The sequence below is a fragment of the Orycteropus afer genome, unplaced genomic scaffold, assembly GCF_000298275.1.
Source record: "Orycteropus afer afer isolate SDZICR_OR568_19922 unplaced genomic scaffold, OryAfe1.0 scaffold00493, whole genome shotgun sequence".
NCBI classification, from domain to species: domain Eukaryota; kingdom Metazoa; phylum Chordata; class Mammalia; order Tubulidentata; family Orycteropodidae; genus Orycteropus; species Orycteropus afer.
In genome coordinates, this window is record NW_006922080.1 from 338,546 (window position 1) to 357,453 (window position 18,908).

Genomic DNA, 18,908 nt, shown 5'->3' on the forward strand with positions numbered 1-18,908 from the left:
AACATTGCATTGTGCCACGCCCAACAGAAATAACCCAGGTGGGCGACTTTAAAATCTGGATCTCCTCCGTAGCTAATAGCAATTCCCACCTTAGAGTTTACAAAGACTTATGGGTAGAAAAGCCACACTAAGTAATTTACTACACCGCACCCTGCTTGGGTTTCCAAGGTGGTATCTCTACAGAAGTAGATTGCTCAGTCTTCCTTCCGAGGAGTGGTTGGTGGGTTTGAACTGCTAGCCTTCTGGTTAGCAGTTAAATGCCTTAGGCACTACACCACTAGGACAGATGTATATATTATACTAGGACAGAGTAAAATGTTAGTGTTATTTCCTTTTCTTTTTCAAATAAAAATGTAAGAATGGAAAAATTGACAAGTGAGCCCTTGTTTCTTAAACAAAATTCAGCATTATCTAGTTCCCATACCTCATCTGGATTGAAAACAACAAATCAGAAGTATCAGAGGTAGGTTGAATATGTAGGCATAGGGGTAAAGCATAAATGTCACTTGATAGTAAGGGGAACAAAAAGAAAAGGCATGAACAGAAATGCTAAACCCATATCAATAGGGGTGGGATGCTGGGAGCAGGGAAGAAAGAGACTGTGGTTAGAAATGATTGTAAATACACATAGTTTGTTTTCCAAAGTTTCTGAGTGTATTCCGTGTATTAGAACATAGTATAATAATTGATATTCTTCATACTTGCTTATATTTAGTGTTTTTTTAAAAAAAGTAAAGGCAAATATAACCCTATCACAGATTTTTCTAGAGCATGTCAAAGTTGTGAAATCTTAGAGAATTGCTCCACGTATCAAGTACAGACTCTGAAGGGCTGTGCCATCAGAATAAGGGTGCACCAGAACTAAACCTGCTCCCCTTCCTCCAAACTTAAGAGAACTGTAGCAAAAACTGCTTGGCAATAGGCAGACCAGAAGAAGAATAGAGAAAGGGGGGTGGGAATATGCCTGAGAGGTCATGGCCACAGACCAGCCCTCCTATAGATAAACATCCTGTTTATACCTAGATGGGAAGGATAGGGAATGTCAAACAGTAAATTTTGTTTAGAGCAGTCCCTGTCTGATAGTTTTCCTTCAAGCTTGTCAAAACCAAACATAAATCTCTTGAAGAGTATGTATTCATCCTAACCTCAGGACATATCCCCTACAAATAAATTTTTAAGGGCATTAACCAAAATCAGAGTACACAAGAAAACAAGCCAAGTGAGAACCAGCAGGAGGAAAACAACAAAAAACATAACAGGTAGCAGAAACTAATTGGCAATAGTTCTCAGACATGTACAAAAGAAATAATGTTTAAAGAAGTAAACAAGAATGAACAATAATTCTAGAGAACAGAAAATTATGAAAAGTCACATAGCAGATTTGAGAAAAACAACTCTAGAAATAAAAAAGTAACTAAAATTTTTAAAACTCAGTGAATATTTTGGCAGCAGATTAGATTTAAAGAGAACTGGTAAATCAGAAGATAAGAAATTACCTGAATGTTGCACAGAGAAAGTCAGAATGGTGGAGATAAAGTGAAGAAGAGGGTAAGAGTTATGGAAGATAAAGTAAATCCAATATATGTTTTATGGGAGTCCCAAAAGAAGAAGAATATCTGAGGATTTTCCAGAGTTTATGAAAGATACCAGTTCACAGATTAGAGACCAGCAAAGAAACACAAATCTAGACATATCACACACAAAATTTTTAAAAAACTAAAGAGCAATCAGAGAGAAATGGTAGATTACCTTGAAAAGAATACCTGACTTTTAAATAACAATGGAGTGATATCTTCATGTGGGGGAAGGGGGGCGGAAAAATAACTGCCAGTATTGATTTCTACATAATGAGAATATCTTTCAAAGAGGAAAAGATATTTTCAGACAGAAGCAGTAACAAAATTCATCATCAGCAAATCATCACTAAAGAAAATTCTTAAGGATGGACTTAAGGCAGAAATGAGCACAGATGGAAGGTCAAATATAAGAAGGAGTGAAGAGCAAAGAAAGAGGTAAATATAAATGTCAATAAATACTGCTTGTATATAAAAAAAATTAGTGGAGCTTAATCAAAAGAAAAGTAAAATATCAGACAACAATAATTTCTAAGTTGTAGGATGGGCAAAGTGGGTAGGAAATGAAGTTAAAGTGTTCTAAGGTCTTAATATTATCCAGGACGAAGTAAAAGTTTAGACTTTGATAACTGTGTTTGTTATGATTCCTAAGGCAACCAATAAAAAAACAATAGGAACAGACCAAGAATAGCCAAGATGCTCATGAAGCAAATGAGCAGAATGAGAAGACTTGTTCTACCTGATTATCAGGATTTGATTATAAAGAGGTAATAACTACAGATTGACATTAATGTAAGGACAAAAAGATGGAACTGATAAAGACCTTGGAAACAGACCTGTGCGTTTATGCTCACTTGATATATGACAGGTGATAGTACAAAGCAGAGGAGAAAAGATTGACCTCAAAAAATGAGTTGGGTCTATTGGGTCACAAAATCAATTCCAGATTAAAGAAAAAGCCTAAATGTAAAAGCCAAAACACATCTTTCATTAAGGTAGCTGCTGCTGTTGTTGTTATGTACTGTCGAGTCGGACCCGGCTTACAGCGACCCCTCCTTGGGTTTCTGACGCAGTATCACTATGGAAGTAGATTGCCCAACCTTCCTTCCGAGGAGTGGCTGGTGGGTTTGAACTGCCAGCCTTCTGGTTAGCAGTCAAGTGCCTTAGGCACTGCGCTACCAGAGCTCCCTTCATTAAAGTAGCTAGGGATATGGAAAGATTTTAAAAACAAGACCAAAACTTACTGGCCATAGTGGAAAAGATTAGTCAATTCATTTCCGTTTTAAAACTTATGGTTATCACCTAGTGGAACCACTGAGACTGTGGCGCCTAGCTGCCCTTCAGGTCTGGAGTTGAACCTACTCCTGTGGCTTCCAGCCAAACAAAAGACAGGCATATGATCAGAACATTTGCATTAGGTAGATACACTCATAGGAGAGATCAATCTTGGGAGATAAGAAGGGCTGTTGTATGCACAGGGAGACAGCTCCTGGGACCAGGAGTGCATGGGAGAGAAGGACACAGGGAGGAGGTAACTATGGGGAGGAAGTGAGAGGGGAGCTGTTACTTTGTGGGAGGTTGCAGTCAATGTCATGAGACAGTGCATGTGAGCTGCTGTATAGAAAGTGAATTTGCTCTGTATCTTTCACCCAAATCACAGAAATTGTTTTAAAATTACAGTTCTCAAAAGAAGTCATAAAAAGACAAACAGTGGAAGGGTGAAAGATATATTTGCAACTTAGATATGAAAAAAGAACTCTTAAAAGGCAGAAAACTTAAGATCAAAAGATTTAAACAGACATTTCACAAAAGAGCATTCGTTAAATTATGAAAAAGTGCTCAACTTCAGTAATAAGGGAAATTAAATACAAATCACAGTGAAATATATAAGATTAGCAACAATTTTTAAATCTGACAATACCAAGTGTTTGTGAGGATGTGAAGCAACACAGCTTTTATACACTGCTGGCAGGTTTGTGATGTAGTACAGTCACTTTGGAAAATAGCTTTTTTCTAATAAGTTGAACAATTGCATATTTGATGACTTAACAGTTCCTTAGAAGTTTTCTAAGGAAGAGTGACCACATGAGCATTAAGTTACTTGTACAAGAATAAATACAGCAGCATTGTTCATAATAGCCTGAAACTGAAACAAATGTTCAGGAGTAAAATGGATAAGTTGTGACTATTATACAACAGCATAATGAACAAACTTCATTGAGTGGCTGGGCAGCTGGATGTAGTATTCCCCATAATGAGACTGGTAATCAACTCCATGGTGAAATCTGAGAGCAGCTAAGTAAGCTGCTTTGGGGTATGTGGTCTGCTTCCCGTATGTAAGAAACAGCTTTAGGAATGGTCTTTAGCTTATGACACGCTTGAACCTTGCATGTAGTCGTGTCGTTGTTCAGCAGCCTACCATGCTCTGCTGACCTTGGGACTTTCAGTGGACTTGAATTAATGGCCTGCCATGTGGCTTGTTAACATCAGGACTGTGCCTTTTTACTTGTCAACCTTGGGCTTGTCAGTCTCAGCAGCCAGCAGCTGTCTCAGTGAAGAAAAGCCTCTACTCCAGTGGGCCAAGAGCAGGAGGCAGAAGTGAAGCCCAGGGTTGAGGGCCTTTCAACCATCTCCTAGAGCGTGGCATTTTGAACTTGGACATAAAGCCTCCAAATTGTTAAGAATAAACTCCTGTTCATGAAAGCCATCCCCTTTGTGGTATATTCTTGTCAGAGTAGCACTGGATAACCAGAACAGACTCTCTTTAGCACTTCTTGTGAGGTTGTCTGGTTTTTGCCAGTTCGTTTAATTTCTGTCTATCTGGGAATGTGCTAATTTCACCATTGTATTTGAGGGTTATTCAGCAGATAACCAAAAGGTCAGAAGTTTGAACCCACCAGCAGCTCCACAGGAGAAAGGTGAGGCAGTCTGTTGCATAAGATTACAGCATTGGAAACCCTTTGGGGCAGTTCTACTCTGTCCTGCAGGGTCATTATGAGGTGAAATTGACTTGAGGGCAGTGGGTGTTTTGGTTTCTTTGAAGAACAGTTTTGTTGGATATATAATTCTTGGTTGTCAGGTTTTTTCTTTTAGTATTTTATGTATGTCAACCCATTGCCTTTTTTCTTGCATGGTTTTTGTGGCAAAATCAGAGCTTAGTCTTACTGATTCTTATTTATAGGTGACTTCTAGTTTTTCAACTGCTTTCAGGATTCTTTGTCTTTGGTTTTAGAAAGTTTGATTATGATATGTCTTGGGTGATTTTCTTTTGTAGTCTGCCCTATTTGGGGTTCATTTAGCTTCTTGCATGGATATTTTCTCATCTTGCTTGATATTAGGGAAGTTTTCTTCCAACACGTCTTTGACACTTTTCTCAGTGCTTTTTTTTTTTTTTTTTGTCTCTAACTGTACTGCAATTCCGATCACATGTAAGTTAGTCCTCTTGATGTCCCACATAATTCTTAGACTGTCTTCATTTTTTTCTTGTTGTTGCTCTTTTTTCTGATTGTTCATCTAACAGGTTGTAGTAAGAGATTTGTTTTCAGTCACACTAATTCTCTCTTCATTGAATCCATACTACTACTCCTTTGTCCTTCCAATGCATTTATCTATTTCTGAAATTTTGGTATTAATCTTCTGGATTTCTATTTGTGTTTTTGTAGGTTTCTTATTTTCCATTTATTTTGTCAACTTGTTCTTGTATTTTTTTTTTTTTAATTCTTTTAGAGTTTTGTGTGTTTCTTGATTATATCTGTTGTTTCCTTGAATTTTGTCTTGATCCATTGAAGGTACGTAACTATAATTCTTTTATATTCCTTATAAGGAAGTTCTAATAGCATTTCTTCCAACAGAAGATTTTCTGGCCCTGTTTTGGTCTTGTTTGAGCCATCCTATTGTGGTTTTTGTTTTGTCTTGTTTTTAGTGTGATTTGAAGTTGTCTGTGTTTCCAAGGGGAGACATTATAGTGTTACTGTATTAATTTGGTGAATGTATGTTGGTTTGCTTCACCCTGATTTTTTGTTTTACTTTGTTTTACTCTATCTAGGCAACAGGGTGGCCACATCACTCTGGGCTCTACTTTGGCAGCAGTGGAGCACTCACACCTATCTCTGGGTGGATTTAGTAGTGAGTGGGAGTATGACTTCAAGTCTCTGGTCACTAATCATACAGAGCAGCTGAGGGCAGGCTGGACACCTGTTGGCTGCTGTCAGTCCAGTGGTTCTTGAATAGGTGGTGGCACTTGTCCAGTGGATGAGGTGGCAGGTGTAGATATGGCTAGGTAGAGTAGGTAGCTTCCAACTTCTAGGGAAAGATAGAAAAAAAGAGGATCAGAGGAAAAGGAAAACAAGGAAATGAAGAAAGACCTAAGAAAGAAAGAAAAAAAGCTGCCACAGTGTAGTGGCACAGGTGCTAGCTGCCAAACATATCTGCAGTGGAAATGTGACACTCACTTCACAGGAGCACACATCACTAAATACAGAAGGTCAAGAATGCCACTACTGAACAGAGAGGAGGGGTGGCTGTGGCGAAGCACTCACTTAGCTGGATTAAAAAAAGTAGGGGGCAGGGAAGAGGGAAGAATAGAGAAGAAGGGGGAAAAAGAAAAAAAACTGGTACACGTGTTAGCCATTTCACTTAGTTTCTCAAGTCTTTGTTGTAGAGGATCTGCATGGTTTATCTGCCTAGTCTGCCATCTTGGATCCTCTCTTACAAACACAGCTGCAGAGGGAACATAGAGGTCACTCTGGGGGAGTATGCATCACCATCCATGGAGGGGTTGGGGTAGGTGATGCCAACTGTGAAGATGGGGGGAGAAGAGGGAAGAACGAAGAAGAAGAAGAAAAGAAAGAAAAAAGCAGTATAGTGCTGGTGCAAGTTCCAGCCACCAGACACAGCTGCTCAGAAACACAGCATTCCATGGGAGTACGTACCTCTGAGCAGGAAGGGGTAGGGACAGCACTGCTAACTTCATGGGCAGTGGGGGGAGGGGTGCCAGTTCTTTTGATCCATAAAAAGAAAGTAAAAAATAAAAGCATGAAAGAGGGAAGAACTAAGCAGAAAGATTTAAGGGTGGGGGGAGCAGCAGTACAGCACTGGCAATGAGGGGAGTTTGACTAGCCACCAGGTGATGGAGATAGGGAGGCCATACCTCTGGTCACCAGAAGGTTGTGCAAGGTAAAGGAGGAGATCACACCTCTCTATTCATCATCTCTGGTGTGGACAAACAGAGCCAGTTATTTGGTCCCTGCTTTAATCAGAATGCTGCTTGCAATAATTCCAAATGGCCATTCTGCCAGTTGGCAGTTTACCACTCCTTCTTGACTGTTTTCGTTCAGTCTTTTCCTTTCATCAATAATTGATCTGTTTCATCCTTTCCTTTGTAGCTCTGGTTTCCTGGATTTTCATCCGTAGCTATTTCACTTAGTTTCTCAAGTCTTTGTTGTAGAGGATCTGCATGTTTTATCTGCCTAGTCTGCCATCTTGGATCCTCTCTATAGTCAAAAGCAGCCCTACACAATACTTGGATATGTTCCAACAAAAAACATCCCCTGGTTTATTGGTGCATATATTTGAGATAAAGCTATTTTTAAAAGGAAGAAAACAGTAACTATAAAAGATAATAATTACTTCTTAGAGGAAAGTAGGGGTTTGTGATCAGGAAAGGGTAAGTGGGGAATTTTAGAATGTAGACAGTGTGATCTTGTGTGGAGGTTGCACGGCTTTATAATTCTTTAAAACTCTACTTAAAAGTTGTGTATTTCACAAACAAGCTTTAAAATAAAAATTGCTGTCCTTCCTTAAAAAACTGTAATATTATCCAATTTGTGTGAATTTTTGTAGTTTGCAGTTGCTCTGGTGGTTTCCTGAAATTTGTGTCAAAGAAATACTTATAAAATAATTTAAATAATAATATAAGACTGTTGTCTTACCTGTGATGTTTTTTAATCATATAAACCAAAAAATAAATACTATATAACATTATTATTGATTAATAATTCAGGATATATATATTAGATAGAAGCTCTGGTAGTGTAGTGCCTGTGGCACTTGACTGCTAACCAGAAGGCTGGTGATACAAATCCACCAGCCACTCCTCAGAAGGAAGGTTGGGCAATCTACTTCCATAATAATACTGCCTTGTAAACTCAAGGAGGGGTCACTATGAGTCGGGTCCGACTCAACGGCACATAACAACAACATTATTACATAGTATGTGTTAGAGGCTTAAAGATACATCTTACAATTAATATCTTCATTTTTATTTATACCGAAGTATTGACTGATGTCCTCTTTCTTTTATTTATAGGCTCAGTAGATGAAGGTGTCACCGAGGGGCTACCTACACTTCAAAGCACTTCTAGCACTAATGCCCATGCAGATGATGATGATCGGTTAGTATAGTATATAATTTTCATGTAAGGATTTTGCTTACCAATCTAAATTCAAAGATTTTGTCTGGGAATTATGTAAGAAGTTTGTTTGATGGGACCTCATTAAGGTATGCCTTTCATTGTAATTAGGTAGCATCATCACATTATAAATTAGACTACCTCTACGTGGGTTTGATTGTTTGTTTTGGCCTTTGCAAAACTATCGAGTCCCATTGCTTTAAATAATACTCTATCAGGGGTCAATAAACTATGAACCACAAGCCAGTTCAAGACTACCACCTGTATTTGTAAATAGTTTTACTAGAACACAGCCATGCTCATTTGTTTGTATGTTGTCTGTGGGTGCTTTTGTACTACATTGGCAGAGTTTAGCAGTTGCAGCAGAGACAGTATGGTGCACAAAACCAAAAATATTTATTCTGTGGCCTGCTACAGAAAATCTTTGTTGACCTCTGATCTGTATACCACATACTTGGGAATACAAGTCATCTTTAGCACTGACCTCCCTGCTTGATATTTCTATAAAGATATACAAGGGCCATTTCAGAACTAACATAGCCAAAACAGAACTCTTGACTTCTAACTTGCACTCTAAATCCTGCTTCTCTAGTCTTTCCCATTTCAGTAAACAGTATCATTATCCACTCAATTTCTCAAGCAAAATCTCTGGGAATTCTTGATACTTCATTCCCTCAACACTCCCTATTCCCCCTTTCCCATATTTAATCCTTCAGAAAGTACTGTCCACTCTACTTCAAAACATACCCCTAATCTATTCACTTTTCCTCCATCTCTGTTACAACTACCCTAGTCCAGGTCACCACCATTTTTTGTCTTTACTATTGCAAGATACTTCAAACTAACCTCTGATTTCTTTCTTCCCGTACTCCAATCCATTCTCCATACAGCAGCCAAAATGTTGAAGCTGTTTCAAATAAAGTCAGAGTATGTCACTGTTTTAAGCAATAGATGCTTAATATTCTTCAGTAAACTCCCTTCATACTTAAACTCTTTTTAAAAGCCATATGTAATATGACTTCAGCTTGACACTCTTAGACCATTTTTCTCTTGCATGTTGTAGCTACATTGACCTTCATCCATTTGTAGAATATTCCAGTTTGTTCTTCCTTAGGGCATTTCTGCTGCTTTTAAGGCCTTTCCAAACCAAAACCAAAGACACTACCATTGATTTAAGTCAATTCTGACTCATAGCGGCCCCATAGAACAGTGTAGAACTGCCCCTTAGGATTTCCAAGGCTATAAATCTTTTATGGAAGCAGACTGCCTTATCTTTCTCCCACAGAATGTTTAGTGGGTTTAAACCACCGACCATTTGGTTAATAACCCAATGCTTTAACTGCACCACCAGAGCTCCCATTACGGCCTTTATTTGAAATGCTTTCCTCCCTGATTTTCAAGTTGTTGGCTCCTTCTTAACTTTAAGATCACTGTTTTAAGTGTCACTTTCTCAGAGAACAGAAGCCTTTCCTGACCTTCCATCTATAGCAACACCCAATAACTATTGCATCACTCTATTTTAATTCTCTGTTCCAATGATTAGCTGTATTACTTATTATCTCTCCCACCAATAAATATAAATTCTAGTGAATGATTGAACAACTCGTGTAGAATCCAGAATATACCTAGAAACTGTTATTTGTTGAAAATTTTGAAGGATTCAAAGTACTCAAAACCTCACTGCTGTCAAGTTGAATCTAACTCATAGTGACCCCCTTGGATTTCTTAGGCAGTATCTCTAAAGAGGTAAATTGCCCAGCCTTCTGGTTAGCAGTCATATGCCTTAGTCACTACTCCACCAGAGCTCCTCAAACAAACTTCAGTGTTCTTAAATAGCTGACACTGGTATAACAGATATGTGCCTGGATTTTCTTTTTTTGTTGTTGTGATTTGGGTGAAAATTTACTGATCAAATTCACTTTCCATAAAGCAGTTCACATACACTTTGTCCTATGACATTGACTACAATTTCCCACAATGCAACAGCTCCCTCCCACTTCCTCCCAATAGTTACCTCTTCCCTGTGTCCATCCCTGTATGCACTCCTGCCTTCTCAGCTGTCTCCCTGTGCATAAACAGCCCTTCTTTCTCCCATGATTGTTCTCTCCAGGGAGTGTATCTACCTCAGGTAAATGTTCAACTCATATGCCTGTCTTTTGTTTGGCTGGAAGCCACAGGTGTGAGTTCAGTTCCAGACCTGAAGGGCAGCTAGGGCCATAGTCTCAGTGGTTCCACCAGGCTCTGTCAGACCAGCACACCTGGTCCCCCCCCCTTTTTTTTTCCCAAATGATTTTGAATTTTGTTCCACATTATTCTCCCTCTCTATCCAGAATCTCCTACATAAATTCCCCTCCAAGTGGTTGACAGTGGTAGCCAGGCACCATCTAGTTCTTCTGGTCTCATAGTCATATAGGCTGTGGATCGCATGGTGTACCGGTTGCTAGGACTAATTCTTTCCATGGATCTTTGATTTTCTTCATTCTTCTTTGCTCTGGACTAGGAGAGACCCATCGTTGTATCTAGATGGCTGCTTGCAAACTTTTAAGATCCCAATTACTATTCGCCAAAGTAGGAGGTAGAACAGTGTTTTGTGTAGTATGTCATGCCAATTGAGCTTAATGTCCCTTGTGACTATGGTCCCAAGCCCACAGGTTCAACTACTCAGTCCCTCTGGGTAGCTGGGTGTGACCAAGAAGTGACTACAAACCTTGTCAGCTCTACTATACATCTGGGAATTCAGATCATACAAATACGCTTATAGGGCCATTGTCTGCCAACCCTATATGTGGTCTTGGATACGCTCCCTGGTTCATAGACATACCTAATAGTTCGGCCTGTCGACCCATCTATCCACCTGTATACCCATGTTTGCCTTCACTGACAACACAGTACTGTATGTGCAAAAGGGTTCATCTTTATTGTCTGTACCTCCCATATACCTCTCTATATCTTGCTCTTCTTCAGTGCCACCATGTTGATCACTCATATTTGGTACATTGCCCTTCTCTTCCCCAAAATCAATACTTACCTCTACCTACCTAACAGCTTTCCCTCTCCTCCCCTCCCACCCCTGGTAATTAAAGCTAAGGTAAAATTGTTTGGAATGTTCCGTGGTCTTATGTCTATGTTTAACCTAAGATGTTGGAAATTCTGGACAATAACATTGCTTTTCATATTTTAAGTGAAACTTAACCTAACAGTTAACCACAAAGTATTTCAAAACATCTTTAAGTTTTGTTTTTCTTCATCTAATGTTGACCAATAGAAATATATATTCAGTTTTAAAACAGAGCCTAGTTGCCTTCTTTGGTTTTGTTTTTTGTTTTTTGTTTTTTTTAGATTGGAAAATGTTCAGTATCCCTACCAACTCTACATTGCTCCTTCTACTAGCAGTACAGAGCGACCAAGTCCAAATGGTCCCGACAGACCTTTTCAGTGTCCAACTTGTGGGGTACGATTCACCCGCATTCAGAACCTGAAACAACACATGCTCATCCACTCAGGTAATGTCATCTTTCCTATTGTTGCATAAATGAGCTCTTTGATACATTTCATTTTAGAATCCAGTTAAAATAGAAAATGGGTGCTTTTGATTTTTAAAAAAAATCGCTGAGAAGTCAAATGAGAACAGAATAGGTAAGTCTGTTACTGAAATATGGTCCAGTGTCGGAAAGCTATTTGCTTAATACATTTGCCATGTAAGTTTCTGATTAAGACCTAATAAGAGGTATGTGTGTATGTGTTTGTGAAATATATAAATAAATACTAGGTGTGTGGATATTTATGAGAAAAAGCATGAGCATGGCAGGTAAAGCATATGAATTAGAAGGGTATACATACATGGGTGTTCTTTGTACTATTTTTTCTTGCAGCATTTCTGTAATTTTGAATATTTCAAATTAAAAGTTTTTAAGATTTTAATAATGGGTTAATTCTTCAATACTAAATTTCTCTGTGCCCTGATTGTAGTTTTTTTTAGTATAAGAGATTTTTAGATACATGATCTATAAAACAGACCTGAAACTTAAGTTCAATGATTATGTTAAAAGGCAACAAAATTCTTACAGGTAAAATGTAAGCTGTATGCGTCCTTTCTATAGATAGGTCTATTAATCCTTTTCCTAATACTAATTCCCTATCATTTTGTTAAAGTTAAGTTGAAAAATTTTGTTTTGAAGGGTATTTATGTTTTGTTTTTACTAAAATTGTGATAATGAATTGGAGGAGGCCATTAATACCACTTTATAATTCACTTACTAATTTCTACATATTTTTCCCTATCAAAAACCAAACCCAAACCCACTGCCATTGAGTTGATTCTGACACACGGTGACCCCATGGGACATAGTAGAACATAGAGTAGGGTTTACAAGGCTATAAATCTTTATGAAAGCAGACTACCTCATCTTTCTCCAGTGGAGCGGCTGGTGGGTTCAAACAACTGACCTTTTGGTTAGCAGCCAAATGCTTTAACCAGTGCACCACCATCAGTATGACATTAAGTACTCAAAAAGCCAGTTCATCAGGTGATGAATCTATCACGATCATTATGTTTAGAGATGTTAAAATTACAATTTTTTTTATTTTTTTTGAGATGAGAATGGAGAGTAGATACTATTCATTTTACCTCTTTTCAGTATAAACCTCATATTTTAATGAAATAAAATAATAGATGTAGTTACATGGAGGTTTTGTTTCTGTTTAAATGCTATGGTTAAAATGTGTTTTAAAATTTAAAATAGATTTAGAAAATTGTCAAAAATCAGCTTGAATATACATCAGCCTCCCCCATCCCTTTTTTTCTTTCTTCTTAAAAAGTGATACTTATATGTAATACTCAGTGCCATCAAGTCAGTTCCAACTCATAGCGACCCCTCCTTGGGTTTCCAAGGCATTATCTCTACGTAAGTAGATTGCCCAGTCTTGCTTTTGAGGAGTGGCTGGTGAGTTTGATCCGCCACCCCTCTGGTTAGCAGTAAAATGCCTTAGGGACTATGCCCTAAAAAGTGCTGGTGACTTTTCATATGTTCTGGCACCTTTTCTGAACCACTGAATTGAAATTCCTTTTTGGTAGTAATTTTTGTCTTTTCAAATTATTTATTGCTACAAAATTCATTAGAAAAATTTTAGAAAGTATATTCTGAAATTTAGAAATTTGTTAGGTTTATGACCTTATACTCTCTTTTTATGTAATATTTTTGTTTGTTTTTTTTTTTTTTTAGGAATTAAACCATTTCAGTGTGACCGCTGTGGGAAAAAGTTCACCAGGGCTTACTCGCTAAAGATGCATCGCCTAAAGCACGAAGGTAAACGCTGTTTCCGGTGCCAGATATGTAGTGCCACTTTCACTTCCTTCGGGGAATATAAACACCACATGAGGGTTTCTCGGCACATTATCCGCAAGCCTCGGATTTACGAGTGCAAAACTTGTGGCGCCATGTTCACCAACTCTGGAAATTTAATCGTGCACCTGAGGAGTCTGAACCATGAAGCGTCAGAGCTAGCAAACTACTTCCAGAGCAGGTGAGGTGCACAACAAAAACCTAACCAGGAAAACTGCTTTCTAAACTCTCTTTTCCTGCTTTTGGGTAGGGCAGCCTGCTGTGTTTTCTGTCAGGTTGCCAGCTTATTAATCACATTCGTTTTAAATTCCCACTATCCATTCTGTAATCTCCTAAACTGATAAAATTTTGCTTAATCTTCTGAGTACTTAAAATTATAAATATTATTATATTTGATATTAAAACTCTTTCCTGAGTCTGTGACCAGCATGGTAACTATGGGGAAAGGGAGGACACAGAAATGTGCACAAAAATTATAGACAACAGAGGCAAATGCTGTTACATGCACAATACTGCATTACCAGTAGTAGCAAACACTAGGCTGGGGGTAGGTAAATGCATAGCCAGATGAGAAAAGCAGGTGGGTTAGGCAAACAGGAATATACCCAAGACCAAGAATAGATTTGGCTGAAGAATGCCTTATGTATGTATTTGTGCTACAAAATTATCCACATACATTACAGAAGTAACAGAGGACAAGGTTGGAATAGCTTCTCAGAGACAACCAAACACCTTGAGGGAGAGAATCACTGGGCCTGCAGGCTCAGGACCACTGTCTCGGGGACATCATCCTCAATTGGCACAACATAAAAATCTTGTTCTACATCCTACTTTGGTGAGTAACAACGGTGGTCTTAAAAGCTTTCGAGCGGCCATCTAAGATGCAACTTTTGTTCTCCTCTCATCTGGAGGAAAGAAGAGTGAAGAAAATCAAAATCATTTGGAAACAGTTCCAAAGATATGATGGACCACAAGTACCTCAGTCTTCATGACCCTAACACCAGAAGAACTAGATGGTGCCTGGCTACCAATGCCAACCACTCAGAAAGGGATCAAAACTGGAGATCCTGGATAGAGTGGAAGGAAAAAAGTGAAACAAAATTCAAAAACACAAAAATGATCAGAATTACTAGTTGGATAGAGACTGCTGGAACCCCCGAGCCTATGGCCCTGGGTTATCCTTCAGGCCGGAAATGCACTCACTTCCATGGCTTGGCTCTCAGCCCAACAGTAAAAACACCTACATGCAGAACCTACCCCAGGGCAATGCACCCACCTAGTCTAGGGAGATGCACCCCTTAAATCAATCAGCCATGAGACATGAGAGGAACGGCACTCACATAGAGGGAAAGCTGGACAGACAGGAATGCATAGATAAGAAGGGCAAGGGGAGGAGAGCTTTTTATGGTTGGGGATTGTAATTGGGGCAGTGAAAGTAAATGTGCCCCAAGAGTAAAACAATTCTGCTTTGTATAGTTAAACCCAAATCACAATAAATTTGGGGGAGGGACCTCTTTGTACAAAACTAGACCACCTAACCACTTGATTTTTTTTTTTTTTTTTTTAATATGAGATTGAAGTAATTCTGTAGTGGATCTTAAATAGACTTTATTGGAAAAGTTATTGTGTCAGATGATGTTAATAATGTTATCATATAGTCATAATAACGTGACTGTAACTCTTCAGATGTTAATAAAATTCTTGACCAGTTCTCATTTTTCTTAAATTCTATATAAAGAAAAAGGTATGTATCAGTAAGAATGTAAGAGGGAAATTTTGACAGCAACAATAATGGATATGATTGTTATGGATCAAATAAAGTCTTTCCTTTTTTCTCTCATAGAGTTCTATGCTTTTAATGTTAATATTTTATAATAGAACTCTATTCCTGATTTATAGAGACCTGGATGCTAGTTTGACCTCTGCCACTAACTTCTGTTACTATTGAGCATGTTACCTTACATATGCAGCAGCTTGAAACTTAAGAGAAAAGATAAATGAAAGTTTTAAATAAGATGGTTTCTGAGGTCTCCTGTAGATATAAAATTCCATTTTCTTTTTTTAAAAAAATACTTAGGAAAATTGTACATCTCTAGGAATCTTTGTTTTAGGATGCAGTTGAGTTGTTGGTGTTCTATTCATAGCAACCCCATGTGACAGAACTGCCCCATAAGGTTTTCCAAGACGTAATCTTTATGGGAGCAGATCACCAGGTCTTTTTCCCATGGAGCCACTAGGTAGGTCAGTCTTCCAACCTTTCAGTCACCAGCCAAGCACTTAACCATTGTGCCACCAGTGCTCCTTGTAGGAATCCTTAGTTACTTATAAAATGAACTTTCTAAATCCTTAAATTTTAAATCAGCTTATTTTTTTAAATATTACTTTTCAATAAATTCCAAATTACTCCTACAAAGATTTTGCTTTTCCTTTCAAACTGGACATTCACCGTATTTAGCGTAGTCATTTCTAATTCTGAGCATCTCTTTGTCCTACCACTAAACGAAGATTATACCTATCATATTAGCAATAAAACAGATCCACTGCCATCGAGTCATTTGTAAATCACATCGACGCCCATTGGGTTTCCAAGGCGGTAAATCTTTACAGAAGTAGATTGCCCCATCTTCCTTCCAGGGAGTGGCTGGTGGGTTTGAACACCAACCTTTTAGTTAGCAGTTAATGCCTTAGGCACTGCACCACTAGAGCTCCTAAAAATTGTACTAAGCATCATTTATTTTGGACTAAAATAATGTTCCATTTGGCCATTTTAACCCACTAGTCTTGCCCTGTATCTTCCATTCCTCTTGTCTAATATCTAAATACTTTTCAGAAAATATGAGATTTTAATTTTAATGGTACATTTAAATTTTTTAATTAATAGTGAAGAATCAAATTATATATCAGTTTTTGACATCCCTAGTATAATTAACTTTATTCATTTACCAATTAGGATTTAAAGTAAACATCTAAGCTTATTAAGACTTACTTTGAAATATTTGTTTTAAAAAAATGCTTATGGTAGAAAGTTTAGAAATACATAGAAAAATAAAAAGAAATAAGTCATTTGTGATCTAGAAATTTCTGATCTCTTTTTGGTATGTTTTATTGTCCACCTTTCCTGTGGGGAATAGTAATTGATGCTTTATTTGAGGACTAAATGTAATCATCATCCTCTTAGTGCTCATTTCTAAATTCTGACTCAAAGGTAATTTATTATTTTTATATATCAAATCTAATAGCAGGATACACATAAGTCATTTTCAAATTTTATTATTTCATTTATACATAAGGATTTACCTTCTTAACTAATTTATATCTAGAAAGTAATATAAAACTAGGTTTGTCCAGTGAGTAAACCAAGAAAAACGAAGCATAAATTATGCAAATGATCTTTGCTTGAGTGAGCATGCTGATCACATTTGTTTTATATATATATATATATATATATAGAAACTTCTCTACATAGAATAGGAAAAGTTGTTTAGGTATCCAAAGTGTCACTGAAAGTGATAACTAATCTTACCTGTTTGTAGTAGGGACAGTAGTTATGCTTTGGTTCTGATGGATGGCGTTGGTTCATATTTAGGAAAGTTTGTAAGTGGAAAGTTTTTAAATTACAACCTTCATTAAAACATCTTCTTTCAGGAATTAGTGAAATGAAAAATCCTAATCTTGTTTTACAAATCGTGTCTTTTTACTCTATCTTATCTGTTGATGTTTTGAAAATTAACTCTGTATTTCATCCTTTGCCTCTTATCTAGTGATTTCCTAGTACCGGACTACTTAAACCAGGAGCAAGAAGAGACCCTTGTTCAGTATGATCTTGGAGAACACAGTTTTGAAAGCAACTCTGCTGTTCAAATGCCTGTCATTTCACAGGTCTCCTCCACCCAGAATTGCGAGAGCACTTTTCCCCTGGGGTCTCTTGGTGGGCTGTCAGAAAAAGACGACGAAATGCCAGAGCAGCCAAAGAGCAGTGCCTGTGCTGAGGCAACCAGAGATGACCCCCCAAAATCAGAGCTGTCTTCTATAACTATTGAGTGATTTTGTGGTTTGGCTTTGGGTTTGTTTTGTTTTTTTTTTAAGTGCCTGTGCTTAGTCTTGTACATTTAAAGTTAATTTAACTTTTTAAACAAAAGAGGTTTGGGAGAGAATTTTTCTTTTTACTTTGGAAGCCCTGCAACTGATATTTTATTCTTTATAAGTGAGAAAGTACACAATAATATGATGTTGAAACATAATAGAAACTAGGAGACTTAAGGAAAACCAGTAGACTTAAAACATATGCCAGTTTTCTTCTTCCATTGTAAAAGAAAAGTTAATAAGGAGCATTAGATAAAGAAGAACTCAGATGATTATTGACCTTCCTGAGATGAAAGAGTGTACCACGAACAAATTACTGAACAGAATTTGACAGATGGCCTGAGTGTTTACTCCTACATTCAAGGATATTGTACAATATTTTGGAAAGCCTGTTGTTTTTGGAAGTATTTATGGTATCATTTTCTGAAACATTACTGGGTAAATACTTCTGAGATCCAATGGACTCTTTTTTTTTAAGCTTTGTCATTTCTATCATAATTTTTCATGGTGAGATACTGATATGGGATAGACATTTTCAGTACCATTATAGCACCATTCACTTCTCCAAATTATCTTTCTTCTCTGAAAGAAGGCAAGGAACTATGATTGAGAATAGTCAGCCGTGCATGAAATGACCAAGCATGGAGACATGCAGTGGCAAGTATGTAAATTCCAGCTTTATAGGAACTCTTTTTAATGTACTTTTCTGACTAACATTGATGTTTACCTGGTCTTTGACTCTTAGCCAGCTAATTGGTTCATTGCCCAAATCAGTTTTCTTCTTGCCCCATCCACCACACTTTCTTGCATATGCTGATGTGCTACTATATAAAGGAAAAATATTAAAGATAGTCTATATTTATATATAGGTTTATGTATTGTTGGAGGTGTTTTTATTGTGCTCTTTTGGACAGAATAGTTCTCTGTTGAGGCTACATTCTTAATCCAACTTAGATTGTTTACAGAAATCCCTTATGACAGTGATACATTGTCCTTGTTCAAAAATATTTTTAGAAATTGCCAAGTTTATTAAAAACAGTTACTATAGTTATTCATACAGTGTAAGCAATAATATAAAAGATGAAGAAAGGTTATAAAATAATCTTACGATTCGTAAATCTATTTGGGGGAAAGAGTGAGAATTACTACAATTAAAGAAAAACTAAAAACCTTAAATGAAGGTTTTAATGAATATCACCTTTTTTGCTGCTAAAGAGTGCAACTTCCTGGTTTATAGTTGAAGTTTATATGATGCTCTTGACTAGGGTGTATTTTTCATTTGATGCCATTTGTATCCTAAATACTCTTGAATCCATGAATAATGAACTTTTGAGTAACTTTTTTCTGTGTATATACCCAAAGCGAGATAATTATGAAAGCACCTGATTGGATTAGGAAAAAGAAACAAATACAATCCCTTAGTCAAAATACAAGATCTAAATTTTGTTTAGGAGATAGACCCTAATAATAAATATATTTTAAAAAACATAAGGAAAAAT

The 18,908-nt window shown here is 37.3% G+C and overlaps 1 protein-coding gene across 1 annotated transcript in view; it reads left to right on the forward strand.

Annotated features, from left to right (window-relative positions):
- Nucleotides 1-17,370, forward strand: part of ZBTB44 (zinc finger and BTB domain containing 44) — a 28,620-nt gene extending 11,250 nt beyond the window's left edge. The window contains exons 2-5 of the mRNA XM_042782866.1: nt 7,882-7,966; nt 11,324-11,487; nt 13,207-13,507; nt 17,088-17,370. Coding sequence (XP_042638800.1) covers nt 7,882-7,966; nt 11,324-11,487; nt 13,207-13,507; nt 17,088-17,370 — 833 coding nt within the window. The remainder of the gene's footprint in view (nt 1-7,881; nt 7,967-11,323; nt 11,488-13,206; nt 13,508-17,087) is intronic.
- Nucleotides 17,371-18,908: the final 1,538 nt, after the last annotated feature.